Here is a 19612-nt window from a genome sequence, read left to right on the forward strand (position 1 = left end):
CGTCTAAGGATGGAGATTGTCGTGTTGGTGAGAAGAGGAAAGGTTTCGGATCAGTGCTTGCTTATGGTGGAGAAACATTGCCTAAGATGAAGAGACGTCTTACTCAGAGGAGAAGGTGTAATTAACCTCGAGAAAGGTTTCGTAAGATCATCAAAATTCATCAGTAATGGGAAAATGTGCAAAGAAAACTATGATTTTGTATTGTGTTGTTTCTTAAGTCTCTTAACGTATTTTGTTGTTGTTGTTGTTTTAGAGTCTCTCTATTAAGTTTAAAACTATTGTTTTGAAGAGAAACTATTACAATATATTTGACAATTAAAACAAACATACAACATGTCTTCCGGACATTGTCAAGAAAACAAGTTAGATGACAAATTCAAAGCTATGTTTGAAACCGAAGACGAAAAGTTCTAGAAGCTCCAAGAATGCTTAGAGCCACTGCGTGAGAACCAGATACAAGTCGACGGCTTTACTCTATCTAATTTGTACAATCGTTTCTATTTAACAGCAGCCCAAATGGTTAAACATGTCCAAATCCTCACTACGATTTCTTACAAAGATGTACGCAAAAGTGTGTTAGCCAAGGCAAACTCCTTAGGGGTATATTCTTTAAACCACGAGATGAATCTCTTTCACATCTACCAAGTTTGCGGATGAATGAAAACCAAAGCCGATATCGAAGCCGTTGTGGAGGTTCAACATAGCGAGAAGCTGAAGAGACGAGCAACAACAAAAGGGAGGACGGTTGCTGAATCGGCTATGATCAGAGCCTTTAACGCTCAGTTTGCTGAGTATAGCTCTGAGCTAAAAAAGACTCGTGCGGTCCAGGAGAAAGATAGTGAGACTGGAATTCGTCTACGAGACAAGTACTGGCCAGTTTCAGGATTTGATGTAGCCATCAATATTGTACATGAAGAAGCAGTTCTTTATTTTTGTAGGAAAGAATACGTGAAACGTGGTTTGTACAAGTACGTTGAAGGATTGATTGAACGTAAGATGATTAGTTTTGCTTTACGTGAAGCTGATACTCTTCAACATGTTCTTAAAGAAATGGAAAGTTTGGAAGTTACGGTTTCGTCTAAGGATGGAGATTGTCGTGTTGGTGAGAAGAGGAAAGGTTTCGGATCAGTGCTTGCTTATGGTGGAGAAACATTGCCTAAGATGAAGAGACGTCTTACTCAGAGGAGAAGGTGTAATTAACCTCGAGAAAGGTTTCGTAAGATCATCAAAATTCATCAGTAATGGGAAAATGTGCAAAGAAAACTATGATTTTGTATTGTGTTGTTTCTTAAGTCTCTTAACGTATTTTGTTGTTGTTGTTGTTTTAGAGTCTCTCTGTTAAGTTTAAAACTATTGTTTTAAAGATAAACTATTACAATATATTTGACAATTAAAACAAACAAACAACATGTCTTCCGGACATTGTCAAGAAAACAAGTTAGATGACAAATTCAAAGCTATGTTTGAAACCGAAGACAAAAAGTTCCAGAAGCTCCAAGAATGCTTAGAGCCACTGCGTGAAAACCAGATACAAGTCGACGGCTTTACTCTATCTGATTTGTACAATCGTTTCTATTTAACAGCAGCCCAAATGGTTAAACATGTCCAAATCCTCACTACGATTCCTTACAAAGATGTACGCAAAAGTGTGTTAGCCAAGGCAAACTCCTTAGGGGTATGTTCTTTAAACCACGAGATGAATCTCTTTCACATCTACCAAGTTTGCGGATGAATGAAAACCAAAGCCGGTATCGAAGCCGTTGTGGAGGTTCAACGTAGCGAGAAGCTGAAGAGACGAGCAACAACAAAAGGGAGGACGGTTGCTGAATTGGCTATGATCAGAGCCTTTAACGCTCAGTTTGCTGAGTATAGCTCTGAGCTAAAAAAGACTCGTGCCGTCTAGGAGAAAGATAGTGAGACTGGATTTCGTCTACGAGACAAGTACTGGCCAGTTTCATGATTTGATAAAGCCATCAATATTGTACATGAAGAAGCAGTTCTTTATTTTTGTAGGAAAGAAGACGTGAAACGTGGTTTGTACAAGTACGTTGAAGGATTGAATGAACGTAAGATGATTAGTTTTGCTTTACGTGTAGCTGATACTCTTCAACCTGTTCTTAAAAAAATGGAAAGTTTTGAAGTTACGGTTTCGTCTAAGGATGGAGATTGTCGTGTTGGTGAGAAGAGGAAAGGTTTCGGATCAGTGCTTGCTCATGGTGGAGAAACATTGCCTAAGATGAAGAGACGTCTTACTCAGAGGAGAAGGTGTAATTAACCTCGAGAAAGGTTTCGTAAGATCATCAAAATTCATCAGTAATGGGAAAATGTGCAAAGAAAACTATGATTTTGTATTGTGTTGTTTCTTAAGTCTCTTAACGTATTTTGTTGTTGTTGTTGTTTTAGAGTCTCTCTGTTAAGTTTAAAACTATTGTTTTAAAGATAAACTATTACAATATATTTGACAATTAAAACAAACAAACAACATGTCTTCCGGACATTGTCAAGAAAACAAGTTAGATGACAAATTCAAAGCTATGTTTGAAACCGAAGACGAAAAGTTCCAGAAGCTCCAAGAATGCTTAGAGCCACTGCGTGAGAACCATATACAAGTCGACGGCTTTACTCTATATGATTTGTACAATCGTTTCTATTTAACAGCAGCCCAAATGGTTAAACATGTCCAAATCCTCACTACGATTCCTTACAAAGATGTACGCAAAAGTGTGTTAGCCAAGGCAAACTCCTTAGGGGTATGATCTTTAAACCACGAGATGAATCTCTTTCACATCTACCAAGTTTGCGGATGAATGAAAACCAAAGCCGATATCGAAGCCGTTGTGAAGGTTCAACGTAGCGAGAAGTTGAAGAGACGAGCGTTAACAAAAGGGAGGAAGGTTGCTGAAACGTCTATGATCAGAGCCTTTAACGCTCAGTTTGCTGAGTATAGCTCTAACCTAAAAAGGCTCGTGCGGTCCAGGAAAAAGATAGTGAGACTGGAGTTAGTTTACGAGAAAAGTACTGGCCAGTTTCAGGATTTGATGTAGCCATCAATATTGTACATGAAGAAACAAGCAGTTCTTGATTTTTGTAGGAAAGAGGACATGAAACGTGGTGTGTACAAATATGTTGAATGATTTATTGAACGTAAGATGATTTGTTTCGCTTTACGTGAAGTTGATACTCTTTGGGCTGTTTTTACAGAAATGGAAAGTTTTGAAGTTCCGGTTTCGTCTAAGGATGGAGATTGTCGTGTTCGTGAGAAGAGGAAAGGTTTTGGATCAGTGCTTGCTCATGGTGGAGAAACATTGCCTAAGATGAAGAGATGTCTTACTCGTGAGGAGAAGGTGTAGTTAACCTCGAGAAAGGTTTCGTAAAATCATCAAAATTCATCAGTAATGAGAAAATGTGTTAAGAAAACTATGATTTTGTATTGTGTTGTTTCTTAAGTCTCTTAATGTATTTTGTTGTTGTTGTTGTTGTTGTAAAGTCTCTCTGTTAAGTTTAAAACTATGGTTTTAAAGAGAAAATATTACAATATATTTCACAATTAAAACAAAAATACAACATGTCTTCCGGACATTGTCAAGAAAACAAGTTAGATACCAAATTCAAAGCTATATTTGAACCCGAAGACGAGAAGTTCTAGAAGCTCCAAGAATGCTTCGAACCACTGCGTGAGAACCAGGTACAAGTCGACGGCTTTACTCTATCGGATTTGTACAACCGTGTCTATTTAACAACAGCTCATATGGTTAAACATGTCCAAGTCCTTACTACAATTCCTTACAAAGATGTACGCGGAAGCGTGTTAGCCAAAGGCAAACTCCTTAGGGATATGTCCTTCAAACCACGAGATGAATCTGTTTCACATCTACCAAGTTTGCCAATGAATGAAATCGAAAGCCGGTATCAAAGATGTTGTGGAGGTTCAACCTAGCGAGAAGCTAAAGAGACGAGCGACAGCAAAAGGGAGGACGGTTGCTGAATCGGCTATGATCAGAGCTTTTAACGCTCAGTTTGCTGAGTATAGCTCTGAGCTAAAAAAAGGCTCGTGCGTTCCAGGAGAAAGATAGTGAGACTGGAGTCCGTCTACGAGACAAGTACTGGCCAGTTTCAGCATTTGATGTAGCCATCAATATTGTACATGAAGAAGCAGTTCTTAATTTTTGTAGGAAAGAGGACGTGAAACGTGGTTTGTACAAGTATGTTGAAGGATTGATTGAACGTAAGATGATTAGTTTCGCTTTACATGAAGCTGATACTCTTCCGGCTGTTCTTAAAGAAATTGAAAGTTTTGAATTTCCGGTTTTGTCTAAGGATGGAGATTGTCGTGTTGGTGAGAAGAGGAAAGGTTTTTGATCGGTGCTTGCTCATGGTGGAAAAACATTGCCTAAGATGAAAAGTAGTCTTACTCGTGAGGAGAAGATGTAATTAACCTCGAGAAAGGTTTTGTAAGATCATCAAAATCCATCAGTAATGGGAAAATGTGCTAAGAAAACTATGATTTTGTATTGTGTTGTTTCTTAAGTCTCTTAACATATTTTGTTGTTGTTGTTGTTGTAGAGTCTCTGTGTTAAGTTTAAAACTATTGTTTTGAAGAAAACATATTACAATATATTTGACTACTAAAACAAAAATACAACATGTCTTCCGGACATTGTCAAGAAAACAAGTTAGATGCCAAATTTAAAGCTATGTTTGAAACCGAAGACAAGAAGTTACAAAAGCTCCAAGAATGCTTAGAGCCACTGCGTGAGAAGCAGGTACAAGTCGACGGCTTTACTCTATTTGATTTGTACAACCGTGTCTATTTAACAGCAGCCCAAATGGTTAAGCATGTCCAAGTCCTCATTACAATTCCTTACAAAGATGTATGCGGAAGCATGTTAGCCAAGGCAAACTCCTTTAAACCACGAGATAAATCTTTTTCACATCTACCAAGTTTGCCAATGGATGAAAAGCAAAGCCGGTATCGAAGCTGTTGTGGAGGTTCAACGTAGTGAGAAGCTAAAAAGACGAGCGGCAGCAAAAGGGAGAATTGTTGCTGAATCGGCTATGATCAGAGCCTTTAACGCTCAGTTTTCTGAGTATAGCTCTGAGCTAAAAAAAGGCTCCTGCGGTCCAAGAGAAAGATAGTGAGACTGGAGTCAGTCTACGAGACAAGTACTGGCCAGTTTCAGGATTTGATGTAGCCATCAATATTGTATATGAAGAAACAGTTCTTGATTTTTGTAGGAAAGAGGACGTGAAACGTTGTTTGTAAAAGTATGTTGAAGGATTGATTGAACGTAATATGATTAGTTTCGCTTTACGTGAAGCTGATACTCTTCGGGCTGTTCTTAAAGAAATGGAAAGTTTTGAAGTACCGGTTTCATCTAAGGATAATGATTGTCGTGTTGGTGAGAAGAGCAAAAGTTTTGTTGCTCATGGTGGAAAAACATTGTCTAAGATGAAGAGACGTATTACTCGTGAGTAAACGATGTAATTAACCGCAAGAAAGGTTTCGTAAGATCATTGAAATTCATCGGTAATGGGAAAAAATGCTTAAAAAATTATGATTTTGTATTGTGTTGTTTCTTATGTCTCTTAACGTATTTTGTTGTTGGTGTTGTATAGTTCTCCGTTAAGTTTAAAACTATTGTTTTGAAGAGAAGAAAATAATATATTTCCATTTAATAAATTAGGATGATAGATACACACTAGAACTATGATGTAGTGACTTTTGGGAAAAACTATTGATTTTTAAAATTGTATATTTTTTTATAAACTATTATTTTAAACAAATATGTGAAATACATGAAGTCATTTTATTCTTTTTTTTTTTTTTGGTCACCAAAGTCATTTTATTCATCTTAATAATTATCGATAGTCTCAATTTTGTTTTGGTAAAGATGGATAGTCTAAAAGTCTACGAGCTGATTTGTCCATTGACAAAAACAAAATATTTAGTTATTAATGTTTAGTCAAACTCAAAAATACTCTCATTAAAAGTGAGAATTACGTAAAAATAGAAAGTTAAAAAGTGTTATATTAACTGGATATTTAGGCAAAACAAGAAATATATATTCTAAAATTATTTTTAGATAATTCCCGATTTTCCCGTTTTCTGTACTAAATATTTACTTTCTTTTTCTCCCAAAAAGAGAATATTTTCGTGATTTTGGTAAAATTTGTTTCCGATTTTTCTGTTAATATTTACGAAAGATTTACTCTTCTAAGTTTCAATTATATCTAAAAAGGAAATAAATAGAAAATAAAAAAGGAAAATATACATATCAATATTCATAAACTGTAATTATTAATAACGTCTTCAATGTTTCGTCTTCCTTAGTTTTTTTTTACATAATAAGCTCCTTTTCGTTTTTTATTTTAATCTTTCTACAGACACACTCTCTCCACAAGACACAACAACACACATAAAAAGGTACGATGATGAATCTTTAACTATATATGTTCTATGTTTAGGTTTTTGATATCTGATCACATAAACTCAAAACTCAATATGTTTTTCTACTTTTTATGTTTTGATTGTAAGATTCTCCTGCATGTTTACTTGAGTTTAAGTCGGAGAGACAACGATGATCCGTTCAAGAGATGAAGTTGACGACATCGTCGATCTCAACGTGATCAGAACAGTTAATGTAATCTGTAATGATCCATACGCCACCGATTCCTCTAGCGATGATGATGATGAAGTCGTCATCTCCGGGAAGAATACTCGCCGCCGTCACATCAAACCTAAACCACGGAAGCGTTTCGTCTCGAGGATCTGTGTCCCGACGCTGATCAAAAGGTATGAGAACCTTTCGAGTTCCACGGGGAACAAAGCAGCCGGGAATCGGAAAACGTCGTCGGGATTCAAAGGGGTAAGGCGGCGGCCGTGGGGGAAATACGCGGCGGAGATTAGAGATCCGTTTGAGAAGAAGAGAAAGTGGCTTGGAACGTTTCCTACTGAAGAAGAAGCAGCAGAGGCTTATCAGAGAAGTAAAAGCGTGTTTGATGAACGAATGGGTTTAGTTAAAGCCGAAGTGGATGTGGTAGATTTAACCAAGCCGTGTGGTGTACGTAAACCTGAAGAGTGCAGTGTACGTAAGCCGGTTAAATCAACCAAGTCGTCGGTTCCATCTCGGTCGGCTAAAGGCAAAAAGGTACATAAGAAAAACGTTGTTGACAATACATTTGTTTGTGGTGGTTATGTTGATGAAGATGAGGGGTTGTCGATTGATAAATTGTTGGAAGATCCGTTGATGACACCTTCGATTTCCGACATTTTTCGCGATTCGGCTGTTGGATCGGATGATATTTGGGTGGATTGCAATCCAGCGGAATTTAATTCTATTTTCGATGATTTTAAGTTGGACTCTTTGGAGGTGGATGATAAAATAGGCAATGAGAAAACATTAGGATTCAAGATTGGGGATACTCCCGCTGAAATTGCATCGACGATTGCAAATATTTTCGACGATGCTGATTTACGCGAGTTTGAGCAGTTGGCGGATGAGTTTAGGTTAGGAGATTCTCCAACGGATGATTTTTGGGTACTAGGGGAGCCAGACGTTGGTGATGATTATAATTGGCTTAATAGTACCATTGACTGGATAGATAAGAGTTTATAGAGATATATTTTGGGATACTTTTTTTTTTTGTGTGACAAGGCAACGGCACTAGTACAAAACCATTGAGTTACTAGTTCTTGTAATTCGTTTTGGGTTTTGTAACGTAATTATTTATATATATATATATAACATAGATTATCTCATGTTTCGTCTAAATTTGTAACGTATAAGTATTTATATACTGCTTGAAAAAATAACCAGAAAACATACTAGTATGAAATGTTTCAATAATTAAATTGATTAAGAATAAAGTTGTAACGATGTTTATTTTTTGGATAAGATTCAAAACCTATACCAACTCTTGCACGAGCTAAAAATGTTCCACATGAGCTTTTGTACTTTGGGACTAGCTTCTGGTTTCGTTGCAGTAGTCTTTTTTATTTGACAAAGCAGAATCTGAGAGAGTTCGATCCTAAGACTCGGTGGCTAACGATCTTCGGACAAATCGACCTTTCATTCTCGGCCTTTTGTCTGCGTTAACCTTCCTAACCTCATACCTTATCTTCTTCTCGAACAAACGATTCTTCTTTTTGTCTCTGTATCTCCAAACTCTAGCTTCTCTCTCACTTCTGCTGGTTACTCTCTTCTCTTCTATTATCCCCTGCAATTAAGAAGCATTACAATAAAAGTCTTTTATAACACTTGGGGTTGAATTTGTCCATTAGAAAATTATGATAAAAGATGTTTGTAAGAATTCAAAAGATTAGGGGCTCTTACCGGAGGAACTAGCTGGAAGTTACTTGTGTTGTTAAACTCATTTTGGTTTCTTGTTGCTTCTCTTGGAGATTCTTGTTTATCCCAAGCTGCTATAACATTTTCATAATTCAGTCTAAGTAACATGTTTCTCTGCCTTGTATTATTCTCATAATCTTCAATTACTTCTGTCTTGGCTGAAATCGTAATGACATTGTCATAATCTTTCTTGCAGCTTATCAAAGATTGTCCAGGACATGCTTCAGCTCCATTAGTTTTAGTTGCTGCTTCTTCAATGTAATATAGATCCTCCATTGCATCGATTTCATCTTCAAAGTTGAATTGTTTCGTTGTTTCTTGAGTACCATTGTGGTTGGTCAAGAAGAAGCCCATCTCTGTGAATCCTTCGAACTCTGGCACAAGAGAAGTCATATCATCCTCATCATCATTTGGTTCTGGTATGAAAAACATTGCTTCACCTCCAATCTCGGGAACACGAGGGTCTTCTCTCCTTCTCTCATCTTCTTTCTTTTCTTGTGTTTTTTTCTCATAGCGGGATCTAGGTGTTCTTGCTTTTCTTCTGAACCCGCTGTGCCAAACTGGGTTTGATGTTGTTCCTCCAAGCACATCACTCGGTGTTCGAAGACAAACTCTTTTGTGTTTTGTCGCCACATGGTTTGCAGAATGCACTGATTCATCACAAACATAGCACAAGAAAGCATCGTCCGATGCACAGTACCAAACCGCGTGTTTGTCAGGACACAGGTCGCAAGCTCGTGGCTGCTTCTTCACATCTTCTTGGTACTTTGGCATCATAATATCTGCGTAAAACACAAAACAGAGTTAAAGAGAAGAAATCAAACTAGAAGAAGAGCGTGGCATTGTAACAAAACAGTAATGGTCTTATACTTTGGATATTTTGGGGACTTGTCATGAGCTAAGAACAAAAAAGATTTTAAAAATGAGTAAAAAGGGAACAATGAAGAAGACAAGAGCTAAGAAGGATGGAGAATAATGGGCACTGACAAAGGAGTCTTCTTATGTATGTAGGTATATAATAATCTTTTTCGTTTGAAATAGACAAAGACATTCCCTCTTTAGACTTTTGAAGATCTTTTTACTGACACGTCTTTCTTATGTCAGTAAGACTAAGGGAAACGACTTTTAGCTTAAGTTCTCTCGAGTCTTGTTCATACATCTTAATATTCTTGAACCTTAATATTAAACTGATAAAGAACATATAAGTCTTAACCAAAGGTACTGAAATTTGAAAAGGGTAAAAGTAAAAGACATGGTGAATTATTGATTATTGAAGTTTGGCCATACCCAATTTTTTTGTTGGTTTGTACAAAGGGAAAAGACACAGTACTGATGACTTGGCCTCATGCACCATCAAAGTTGATCCAAATCTTTGCGATCGTATTGGTCAGAGTTGGATTATGTTTTTGGGTCTTTTATGGGTTCTTTTTCTTTACCCATTCTCTAAAATTTTATCTTTTTGTTTGTTTGTCTTTTGTTTTCTGACTCATTTTGTCTGTGGTCCTTGCATGTCTCTATCACCCATTTAACATACGATGACAAAACTCCATAAAAGTTTAAACTACTACGAGATTAACAATATATTTCTTTTAACAATTTATTATAGACAATACTAAAGATGTTTTGTAGAAAACTAATCCTAAATTTAAGGGAGAGCTTGTGCAGTTATTGCAATTATGTACTCTTTTTGAATGTTTCATTATTTCGAGTAAAACAGGGAATCAATGTACAACAGAAAGCCAAGAAAGCAAAACTTATTTTGATAACAAACCGAGGCTGAGTTTAACTAATTGGGAGTGAATAGTTCCAATTAGTAAATATGTTTTAACGAAAACAAAAGCACAAATTAAACAACAACCTTTCATGGACTCATTAAACTTGCAACATAGACTCTCCATTTATGTCCAATAATCAAAGCTTTCACTCACCTGTGTCATTTGAACAAAGTAAGATACCTTTAAAATCTTTAAAACCAAATTAAATCATCAAATCCATGTTTAGAGTCTTTAGACTATAGGCCATGAACCTATTGGAACATTTGTACACGTCCTTTATCAATCAATACCTAAACGCTTGTCCAAAACATGTCTCATATCATCAATCATCAATGAAAGTCCGTGACTAGGTTATATGTCTCCCCAATGTCCAAAATCAATGAAAAGCAGATTGGTATACAAAATCAATGAAAAGTAGATTGGTATCCAAAATCAACCATATCTCCCCAAATGTCCCAAAAACTGCCTAACTCCAACAATCTATCAATTCATTTCTCCAAAACATGTCCCATCTCTTAAATCACCACTGAAATCTATGACTAAGTTTACTAATCACCAATGCGTCCACAATTGCCACAAAACTCAGTCACTCTAAGACCTCATCAAATCATATATATATATATATATATATAACTATTCTAAAGTTCATGTATTACTCCCAACACTAAATCCTACAACCGATCATAACCGTAACCAGTATAGTACTTCACACATGAAATGCTAAAATGTTTGATTCATATCAAGTAAGGTATTCATCAAGTGTTTCTGAGAAGTACACACTAAATAACTCAAAGACTAGCTACATACCTAAGATCAATCAGGCAGACAACATTATTCAGCTTCTTCAACAGCTACTGGCTTGGGACCTGGTTTAACAAAATCAGTATAACAAAAAAAAGTTCAATCCATATACAAACCAAGAATTAGGTACTATTAGAGAATCTGAGACCAATGTTACACCTACATGCCTACATCAAATTCAAATCCGATGTAAATTGAATCAATTGATCCACATAGATTTCATCATTCAAGAAACTAAGAGTAACTGAGTTCAAATTTCAAAGATTAAGCAACAACAAAAAAAAAAAACCCTAAGAATCTCAATTAAGCATTCAACAAGCTCACCGTGAAGAGAGATAGGACGGTGGTCTTTGCCCCAACCGACGCCGCGAGTGGCGTCGAGATACTGCTGAACGAGATGGCGACACTTCTGGTAGTGATTAACACCTTCGACGCGGTAACACCATTTGACCTTCTCGCGCAAGATCTTAGCCTTTTCGATATGGATCCACTTCTCACGAACAATGTGTTCTCTCATCTCAACCATCGCAACCGGGTCCTTGTACGGATTCTCCGGATCGAATCCATCCGGCGCCGACTCTTCGAACTCCGGCAATCCCTTCTTCCTCCCCATCGGATTTTTGATTTCTGAGATTGTTTTTTTTCCTGATTTTTTTCAGGTAGTGGTTTTGTTGCTGTATTGGGCTTTTAATTGCCTCAATTCGGCCCAGATAAAGCTTAGTTACAGTTTATAATAATACATAATTATATAATGCAATTTGAATATAGTTTACGATAATATATAAAATTATTCTTTTGGGTTTTCACTTATAACATAATAAATCTTATAATCAAGATTTTTTTTTTTTTTTTTGAATATTTGAGTTGGATTCAGAAAAGTGGTGTATGTCAGATAAATAGCAGGGAAACCCTAAAATACTATATTGAAAGGTTAAAATTGATTAAATATAATTATGTATCAATATGTAACGAAAGTATAAATACTGAACCCTTGTAAAGTAGTCAAAAGAATTAATAAATCTCTATATATAAAAATCCGAGGAAGTAGAGACATCAAAGGTATTCATTGAGCCATGACCTTAAAGGAAATGATCGAGTTGGGTTTGCAGATCCTGAATGGAGATCATATTGATATTGGCTTGTTCTTCTGGTGAGTACTCAGCTTTGAGTAAGGACTCCACTTGGGTATGAGCTTCCACTATATTTGTCCTGAATACAAAACGTATACTTAGATCATCCCATTTTTCGTATTCAAACTAGCAAGCGATTTGAGTTCAGACACAAGGAATTAGGACAAACACAGATATGTAAACCAGCCAATGATATATAGTTTAGATGGTTGATAAACTCGAAATTTACTTACTTGATTGGTTTGAAAAGTATGGTCCTTGTTGATGGGTTTTGCAAATAGAGTTTCATTTTTGCCAAAATCGGAAGCAACTCTTGCTGTATTGCAGCATATACCTGGTTATAGCACATGTGATGAGAGATTTGTTTTTGGATTCTGAGTTATAAAGGTGGTAAAACCTTGAACATGTAAAAAGCTATTGCGGGTTATATATTATCTACGCTGATTCACTATTTACCTATCGGTTCAATCACACTAAGACAATTACCTAAGGAACCACAACTGCATGTTCAAGGTATCATATCATTGCCATCTATATTCGTTGGTACTTAGAGGCTAGCACAACATATGAACAGAATTTATAGTATCATAGCTCAGTAAAGAAAGGTGCATCCTTCAGAGCTTATTAAAAGGGAACAAGAACTAACTGCCATCTCTAATTCTGAGATATACCTTCAAGAAAAAGATAGAAGCTAAAAGATTAAATTATCTATCTCATACCTTCTGAACAAGTTCAGCCACCTTATCCGGTGTAGCGAAAGCTTGTTCCTTCAGCGGCTTAGCCATGACAGAATCAACCTTTTGATTCTGAGTTCTAGTGGAAAGAGTAACTTTTATGGCTGTGGCCTGCATATACAAGTATAGAATGTATAAACATAGCAAAACTATTATGCTATTCCATTAAGAGAGGATACTCTTCAGATATACAGATCATCTTCTTATCATTGGTGCATTGTATTTAATAGCAAACAGAACAAAGGATGTCGAGTTAAACTTTATCGAAGACGTCAAGAAGTCTTAAACGAAATGTCTAAAAACATTTTTTGATAGATAAAAGGAAAGGAGAAAACAACCTTGGTCACAAATGAAAGCATAGGATCCACAACTAGCTTAGTGACTGACATGATGAACTCCTCACAAGTTGTCTTAAGACATTTTTCCAGTTCCTGCGAGAATAAAAGGTCTACACATCATTCCCATTCATATCAAGTGATGCAAAGACCCAGGCATAGAATGAGACGTCCAGGTAAGTAAGAGACCACCAACAAACTAACAAAAAATTGTCATATCTCTTGAGCTTACTGTCTTAGCCGAAATATAACCCAGATTATGAAATTATAAATTTAAATCTTTCACCAATATTGTACATCAGTCACGCAGAATGGTGCTCAAGTTTAAATTGTAAAATGAGATCAACACATCTGAGTGGCAAACTTATGTAAACATGAAGAACATATGCAATTGATTGTTGATGGAAGAGAATCACCAACCTTCTTGGCATCTATTTGACTCTCCAAAACTCGAGGTGACAGGGTCCTTGCTAGGGAGGTTGACCTAGACCAGTCAAAAAGTGACGCTTGACCTCTAAGTATCCTTCTCAAGTGCTCCTAACCACAATTTTGAAGAAATAATCAGAGAAAGTTAGCTAAGTCATCACCAAAGAATGAAACTGAAGGAGAATAAAGATCTAAAAGGTGCACCAAAAAATAAGAAGGCTAGAAAGAAAGGTTAATTATAGCAATCATACAAATTAAACTTGAATGTCAAGGAACTAACCAGTAAATGAGAGAAATCAAGCTCTTTGTGGGTGACTGAAAACTCTATGTCAAAAGGTGCAATCTGGACAAAAACAATAATTTTTAAAGTCAATAAGTTAATACTTAATCGCAAAAGAAGCAAACAAAAGATATATTAGCCCCAACCTGTTCTCTCAAGATAAGAAGATGTTTGATAAGGAAAAGCTGGCCATCCATTGTAGTTGATCGCTTAATGATTAGCTTGCTAGCTTTCTGTTGCATATTTGACAAAATAATGTGGACATCTCAACTATTGTATACTTGGAGCATATATAAAAGTTTGGTAATTAAAATCAAACAAAAGCAACTACAAATCAAGAAAATGAAACATCTTTGTGTAGTTAAGATTGATAATGTCATTGAAAATAAGGAAAAATATCAAGGCGGGGAAAATCTGGTTTTCTAGCTTGCTTACTTGAATTGACAGAGAGCAAACTTCTACAGCTTCCTGTGGAACAGAAGAAATGGTTTATTAGACAAGTTTGCCTAAACGTGTATTTTCTTTGACAGAATGAGAAGCAATACTGTTACTAATAGTCTTGCCTGTGCTAATCCAGTGAAGACTGCAGGCTCCAAGCATCGATATAGCTTAGATAGACAAGAGAGAGTCTTTTCCAAAGGTGGATACCAAGTCTTAAATACATCAGCGTTTTCATCATCCTGCATCTTAGAATATAAGTATACGGCACTAAAGATTACCAAACCCATAGGAATAATTTGAGAATTTCGTTTTACCCCGAGAATAGATTCAGATGTTGTATCAGGAGAAGATCCCTCTAGCTTTGCAGGATAATCCAGATCTTCGTCAGAGGGAATATAATTTGCAATCTGCAGAAGTGAGAAAGGAATTCAAACAGAGCAGCCCAAGATAGCAAAGTCTTCTAAGATGAAAGAGGATAGTACAGCCGAAATTGTAGCAAAATTGTCCATTTAAAGGTTGTTCAGTATCACAGTTATAACAGTTTCATCTTATCAGTAGTAGGGTGACTCGTCTTAGTGGTGACAGCATACAAAGTTCACTGTTTCTACATAATTGCAAATCAGAAGACCACACATGGAAATGAAGGCTAAGGTAAAGAACTTGTAGGAAAACTATCCAATGCTGTACCTCATCTCGAATATATGTTCTGGCACGGAAAGTCAACCTCTCATTGACATCGGCCAAAATTCTTTGCAATGTAGGCCGCAGTCCAGCGAGGGGTTCACTCTGTCTAGCTGAATGCTCCCCCAAGACTTCAACTTTAAGGATATGAACGAGCTCACATAGAAGATCGATATTTGCTTCGTGGATCAATTTTGGGCGTAAAATGTCATACAAGTACGTGGACCTGTTCGGGAACAAGTAAATGTGATAAATTAAATGCACTAAAATAAGATATATACAACCGAAAAAAAATCTGGATCCCTTACGCTTACTCATATTTTCTGAATCCTAGACTTTTAAGAAGCCAAATCAGATTCGAAAAAGTTGATTACAGTGTAGTGGATCCACCGACTATAAAAACTTCCCATCTCTAAAAAGGATTAAAAGACTAGCACTTAAAAATCAAATAATATTATCGAGGCAAAGACAGCAAAAGTAGGTTCCTATTTCACAATAATGGTGTAAAGAGAACGAGAAGTAGAATAAATGTAACTTCTTAATTATTAAGTATTCAAGTAGATATATAAGATGTTTATGGCTCGAAATAACAAATCTTCATCAACTGTCTGTATCTCACTATAAAAGGCCCAAAGTTCATTTTAGGGTTAAATTGAACAGAAACAATGAAGGTGAAAGCACGGTAAATATAAACTTACAAAGGATCGACTAAAGGTGCCAGACTTGAAACTTCGTCTGATGATGCTGGAAAGAAATGAGTAAACAGTTGATGCTCCATATGACAAACCTGAAAATTTCATAATGGATGTTAAGAAGTGGTGCAGTAATTTCATGTTGTGCAAAACCAATTCCATCAACAATCTCTAAACTCCACATTTGCTAAAGCTGATAATCCAGTCGTTCTCACTCTCAAACAGACCTACCTTTGAAATCGCACATATTAACAGCTAAACTAACATTCTCAATTTTCTTAAATTAACAAAGGACCCTTTTCTACTAAACTGGTACAGATCCAAGTATGCCTCATGAATAAAACGAATTATCACTTTACTTTCCTTCATATACCTGCATCAGATATGCACAACCCGATCTAGTCAAAGATGGCAGTGCTTCTTTCTTGGAGAAATCAGATACTCGTTGGTGAACTATGCCTTTGACCTGATAATGCGAAATGAAGAGTGAACAGGCAATTCTAGTTACTTTTAGACAGACACTTAGCCATATTGAATTCCAGAAAATTAACTCACAAGCGAGAGCCGTTGTTCACAGTATAGTCTGTGACATTCTGCAAGTATTTGAACGTATTCCTTTCTTGCTGACCTACTTTCGATTTCCTCCAATACAGGTTTAAGCTGGACAAATAATGTTTTCGATGTTCAATGTCAAAAGAAAGTAAATACCACCATGTCATAATGTCAAGATTAAACTAGCAAAATTGACACTGAATGATGCTACAAAAGCTATTTCTCATAGTTCACTTATCTAATATTGTGACCCTAGCATTTCTGCACTAATATTGAAAGAAAGCCAAAAGGTATCACCTCACTTGCAGCAGCCTTGAAGCGAACATATATAACAGATGCCTCGACACCCTCTGAGACAGATGTTTTGTTTCCATCTGCCCCACGAAATGCTGCTTGCACCTGACAATCAACATGTATGTCTTAAGGAAACTAGGCATAACTACATAATTCACTCTACCTGCATAGATTACATGCATATAGATATGTAATATATATGGAAAATGCATAGTCACAAGAACTATAGACATGTTTTGTCTAAGCTGTGCAAGAATAGAGGCATATTACAAAGAAAATTACCTGGGAAGCAGCAGTTTTGAGCACTGCAAGAATGTAAGTTCGTATCATGCCCAAGGCCCGTGACTGTAAAAATTATAAATGTTAGTCTTCTATAGAACAATTTACAAGGTACTAATCTCCCGTATAAATTCTGGAAACGGTGTATAAGTTCGTGGATGCGAAGAATGCTAAACATACACCTCTCTCTGAGAGGGAGAGGGGGAAGAGAGAGAGAGAGAGAGAGAGAGAGAAAGGAAGGGATCTTCTTAGTACCTGGAGCTGACGAAATTTGAGCAAATAAACACTCGACTCTGCATATTGAGGATTATCTTCGATGTACCTACAGGGTTCAAGACATTATAATCAGTTCAAGGGAGAAGGAAGAACATAGGTGCAGGATTCTTCTACAAAACTACCAAGTAGTTAATGTAAAATTTAGAATATTAAATGTAACATCATTTACTTACGATATACACTCATCAAGCCTTTTCAGTAGTGGGAGAAAGTTTGAATTTGATACATTCATATTCGGAGAATAAAAATTGGAGGATATCTGCGGAAATAAGAAGGAGATGTTAGAGCATTTTAACACCTTGTTGAGGTACTTCCTCTTAAATTTACAGCAAGGATTCAGTAAGAAACATACACTATGAACTAAAGTACCCCAGGTAGGCATAAAGTCAAACTCATAATGATAATGACTAATAGGCAAGATAAGAGGATGACCTCACGCAACTACACACTGATACTTTTACATGTGGTAAAATAACATGTCTGTAGGCCATAATTTAACTCTTACATTCTCCAATTCATCAAAATAGTTGAGCTTACTCCTTAAAGCTTCTGCAAATTCCATCAATTTCTGTTTCTCCATTAACTAGAAAAGGTGAAAGAAAGTGAAAATTAGCTCAGGCAAGCAAACTACAATAATCAAAAAGAGAGTCATTTTTTCGTTGGTCATTTCAATATTTATGAGGGTAGGACGGAAAAACGTGGAAGAGATTATCATCTGATTGCATAAAAGACAGAGAAAACAATACCAGCCGGTCACATGCATCATGAAGAGTTTTAGTCTTTGTTGTTACTCCTTGATGTTGAAGCTGCAGTTCATTAAATAGGTCAAGTGTCTCATCAACCTGCGCAGGAGAAATCGTAAGGTCAATAATGAAGCAGATGGCTTATAATTTACTGGCAAGGTAAGACCACAGGAATGTGCAGAATTTGGTGGAAACCTACCTGGTGAAGTATATCATCACACGTCTGGATGCGCTCAGTTAAAGTATTGACGTAGTGCCGATACTTTTCCTCTGTCTATGTCAGAACAAATCATTTAGACAAGTAATGTTTCCCAACCTTTAACCTAGGAACAACACGAATATCACTAACCTCAGACTTCATCGCTGATTCAAGATCAGTAAACCATTTGTAGAACTGTAAACAACATACGTCAAAAGGAAGAGGCATTAGTACACATAGAGAGATGCCCACAAATACAAATGCAAATCTTATAGCACCGCATAAGAACTTTTATCAAATCAGCTAAGCATGGCTATACTCGACACACCTTTGCAAGACAAGAAATTACCTGATTCGTATTAACCAGAACAGCTTCAATTGCTCCAGATTCTCCCAATTTTGTGTCCTCCACTGAGACAGACAAGCCATTCTCGGGCCTGTGAACATGCTCATGTACCTATAACCATGAACTAACACTAACATCAAACCAAAAACAAAAAGGAAAACATTCTCAAAAACATCCAGAGATATAAAAAAAAAAAAAAAAACCCAGACTGACAAGATTGGCAGGAAATGGCCGCTCAGCTACTGCGTGTGATAAAGAAACTATAGCTGCTTGTTGCTGCTCAGTCAAAGGAGCGCTCTGCAATGGAAGTAACCACACTACATTATATGAAGAGAAAACGAGGCCAGGCCACGGCAAAAGAGAATCCCTGATCCATATCGGGATTTTCATGGATCCCAATGGCGAGATCTCGAGCTCAGATTGTGCGATTACCTGTTCCCAATTGGAAGCGAAATTGTAGCCTTTGGAGATGGCTCCAGATTTGGGGAGGCTGGAAGAAGAAGCCGCCTTTGTCGCCATTATCTATGGCGGACTAGAGAAACTTCGGAATCTCGGCTTTGATTTGATTTATCAGTCGGAAGAGGAAGACGATGATGATCCCGAGCGTAATCTTTACTCTTCAATTCCAGAATGTGTTCAGTTTACACGGACCAAAACGCCAAAGCAAAACGCTTTTTCGCGTTAGCGTTGCAACAAACGCGAAACGTTAAGAAGTGTTTCGTTTACTGCAAATTTTTGTTTTTTTTGGGCTACACTAATTAATATACACTGTTAAAGGAGAATTAAATATCGAACCTTAATTATTGTACTAGTTTGTTTAGTTATTTCTCTTCCTTCTTTCTATTTAAACCACATTTGTCTTTTTTCTAAATTTAGTTACAAAAATGTCATTCATAAGATTATAAGGATACACTTGTTTGAAAAGACAAATTCTAGCAATATTGTTCGTAACCTACTCGATAACGCTGTTCATCCGAAATCGAAGATACTGTTCATTATATGATATAATAAAAATTTAAGTTTCTAAATCTGATTTTAAAGATATTTTTCATCAAATATATGGGTATAATCATATTATAAATTAGATGATTATCTATTGGGTTAACACGATAACAATATATATATATATTTAAACACAGATAAATTCATAAATTTGGTAAGGTTTTCGATGAATATAATTGTAAATTTGGATTGTTAACATTTTATTACCATAATATATAAATAGTGTATCTCGTTTCAATTGCAGGTGTTGTTATTTATACTAAAAAAATTATGTATAG

At 36.3% G+C, this 19612-nt stretch overlaps 6 protein-coding genes and 4 pseudogenes across 6 annotated transcripts in view; 7 read left to right on the forward strand and 3 right to left on the reverse strand.

The window, feature by feature from the left end:
- Positions 1 to 125, forward strand: part of LOC17900142 — a 934-nt gene extending 809 nt beyond the window's left edge. The window contains exon 3 of the mRNA XM_006307663.2: positions 1 to 125. This exon is cut by the window's left edge and continues 19 nt beyond it. Within this exon, the coding sequence (XP_006307725.2) occupies positions 1 to 125 (125 nt within the window).
- A 532-nt stretch (positions 126 to 657) lies between these two features.
- LOC17898665 lies at positions 658 to 1200 on the forward strand. Its single transcript, XM_006306035.1, has one exon. It carries the CDS (start codon positions 658 to 660, stop codon positions 1198 to 1200), a length of 543 nt encoding a protein of 180 aa, XP_006306097.1.
- A 532-nt stretch (positions 1201 to 1732) lies between these two features.
- LOC17898432 lies at positions 1733 to 2275 on the forward strand (annotated as a pseudogene).
- Positions 2276 to 2807: 532 nt separating this feature from the next.
- On the forward strand, positions 2808 to 3350 carry LOC111832441 (annotated as a pseudogene).
- A 540-nt stretch (positions 3351 to 3890) lies between these two features.
- LOC17899378 lies at positions 3891 to 4431 on the forward strand (annotated as a pseudogene).
- A 522-nt stretch (positions 4432 to 4953) lies between these two features.
- On the forward strand, positions 4954 to 5476 carry LOC17900586 (annotated as a pseudogene).
- A 798-nt stretch (positions 5477 to 6274) lies between these two features.
- On the forward strand, positions 6275 to 7616 carry LOC17896944 (ethylene-responsive transcription factor ERF117). The gene has a single exon (XM_023777096.1). The coding sequence runs from the start codon at positions 6579 to 6581 to the stop codon at positions 7614 to 7616; it is 1038 nt and encodes a 345-aa protein (XP_023632864.1). The 5' UTR covers positions 6275 to 6578.
- Positions 7617 to 7834: 218 nt separating this feature from the next.
- On the reverse strand, positions 7835 to 9470 carry LOC17898189 (zinc finger protein CONSTANS-LIKE 8). The gene is made up of 3 exons (XM_023776780.1): positions 9219 to 9470; positions 8334 to 9130; positions 7835 to 8217 (listed from the first exon to the last, which is right to left on the reverse strand). Exons 1-3 carry the CDS (start codon positions 9241 to 9243, stop codon positions 8029 to 8031), a joined length of 1011 nt encoding a protein of 336 aa, XP_023632548.1. The 5' UTR covers positions 9244 to 9470; the 3' UTR covers positions 7835 to 8028.
- A 560-nt stretch (positions 9471 to 10030) lies between these two features.
- On the reverse strand, positions 10031 to 11563 carry LOC17897397 (NADH dehydrogenase [ubiquinone] 1 beta subcomplex subunit 10-A). The gene is made up of 3 exons (XM_006305727.2): positions 11249 to 11563; positions 10931 to 10989; positions 10031 to 10276 (listed from the first exon to the last, which is right to left on the reverse strand). The coding sequence occupies exons 1-2, from the start codon at positions 11535 to 11537 to the stop codon at positions 10955 to 10957; spliced, it is 324 nt and encodes a 107-aa protein (XP_006305789.2). The 5' UTR covers positions 11538 to 11563; the 3' UTR covers positions 10031 to 10276; positions 10931 to 10954.
- Positions 11564 to 11840: 277 nt separating this feature from the next.
- On the reverse strand, positions 11841 to 18968 carry LOC17898352 (conserved oligomeric Golgi complex subunit 3). The gene is made up of 25 exons (XM_006304453.2): positions 18765 to 18968; positions 18546 to 18629; positions 18336 to 18443; positions 18137 to 18181; positions 17987 to 18061; positions 17791 to 17886; positions 17550 to 17627; positions 17218 to 17303; positions 17024 to 17090; positions 16772 to 16834; positions 16493 to 16594; positions 16199 to 16303; positions 16017 to 16109; positions 15650 to 15738; positions 14958 to 15177; positions 14585 to 14677; positions 14393 to 14509; positions 14265 to 14297; positions 13976 to 14062; positions 13830 to 13892; positions 13544 to 13660; positions 13127 to 13219; positions 12774 to 12899; positions 12288 to 12388; positions 11841 to 12133 (listed from the first exon to the last, which is right to left on the reverse strand). The coding sequence occupies exons 1-25, from the start codon at positions 18849 to 18851 to the stop codon at positions 12004 to 12006; spliced, it is 2358 nt and encodes a 785-aa protein (XP_006304515.1). The 5' UTR covers positions 18852 to 18968; the 3' UTR covers positions 11841 to 12003.
- Between the last annotated feature and the right edge of the window lie 644 nt (positions 18969 to 19612).

Source organism: Capsella rubella, unplaced genomic scaffold (assembly GCF_000375325.1).
Source record: "Capsella rubella cultivar Monte Gargano unplaced genomic scaffold, Caprub1_0 scaffold_1, whole genome shotgun sequence".
Classification (NCBI taxonomy): domain Eukaryota; kingdom Viridiplantae; phylum Streptophyta; class Magnoliopsida; order Brassicales; family Brassicaceae; genus Capsella; species Capsella rubella.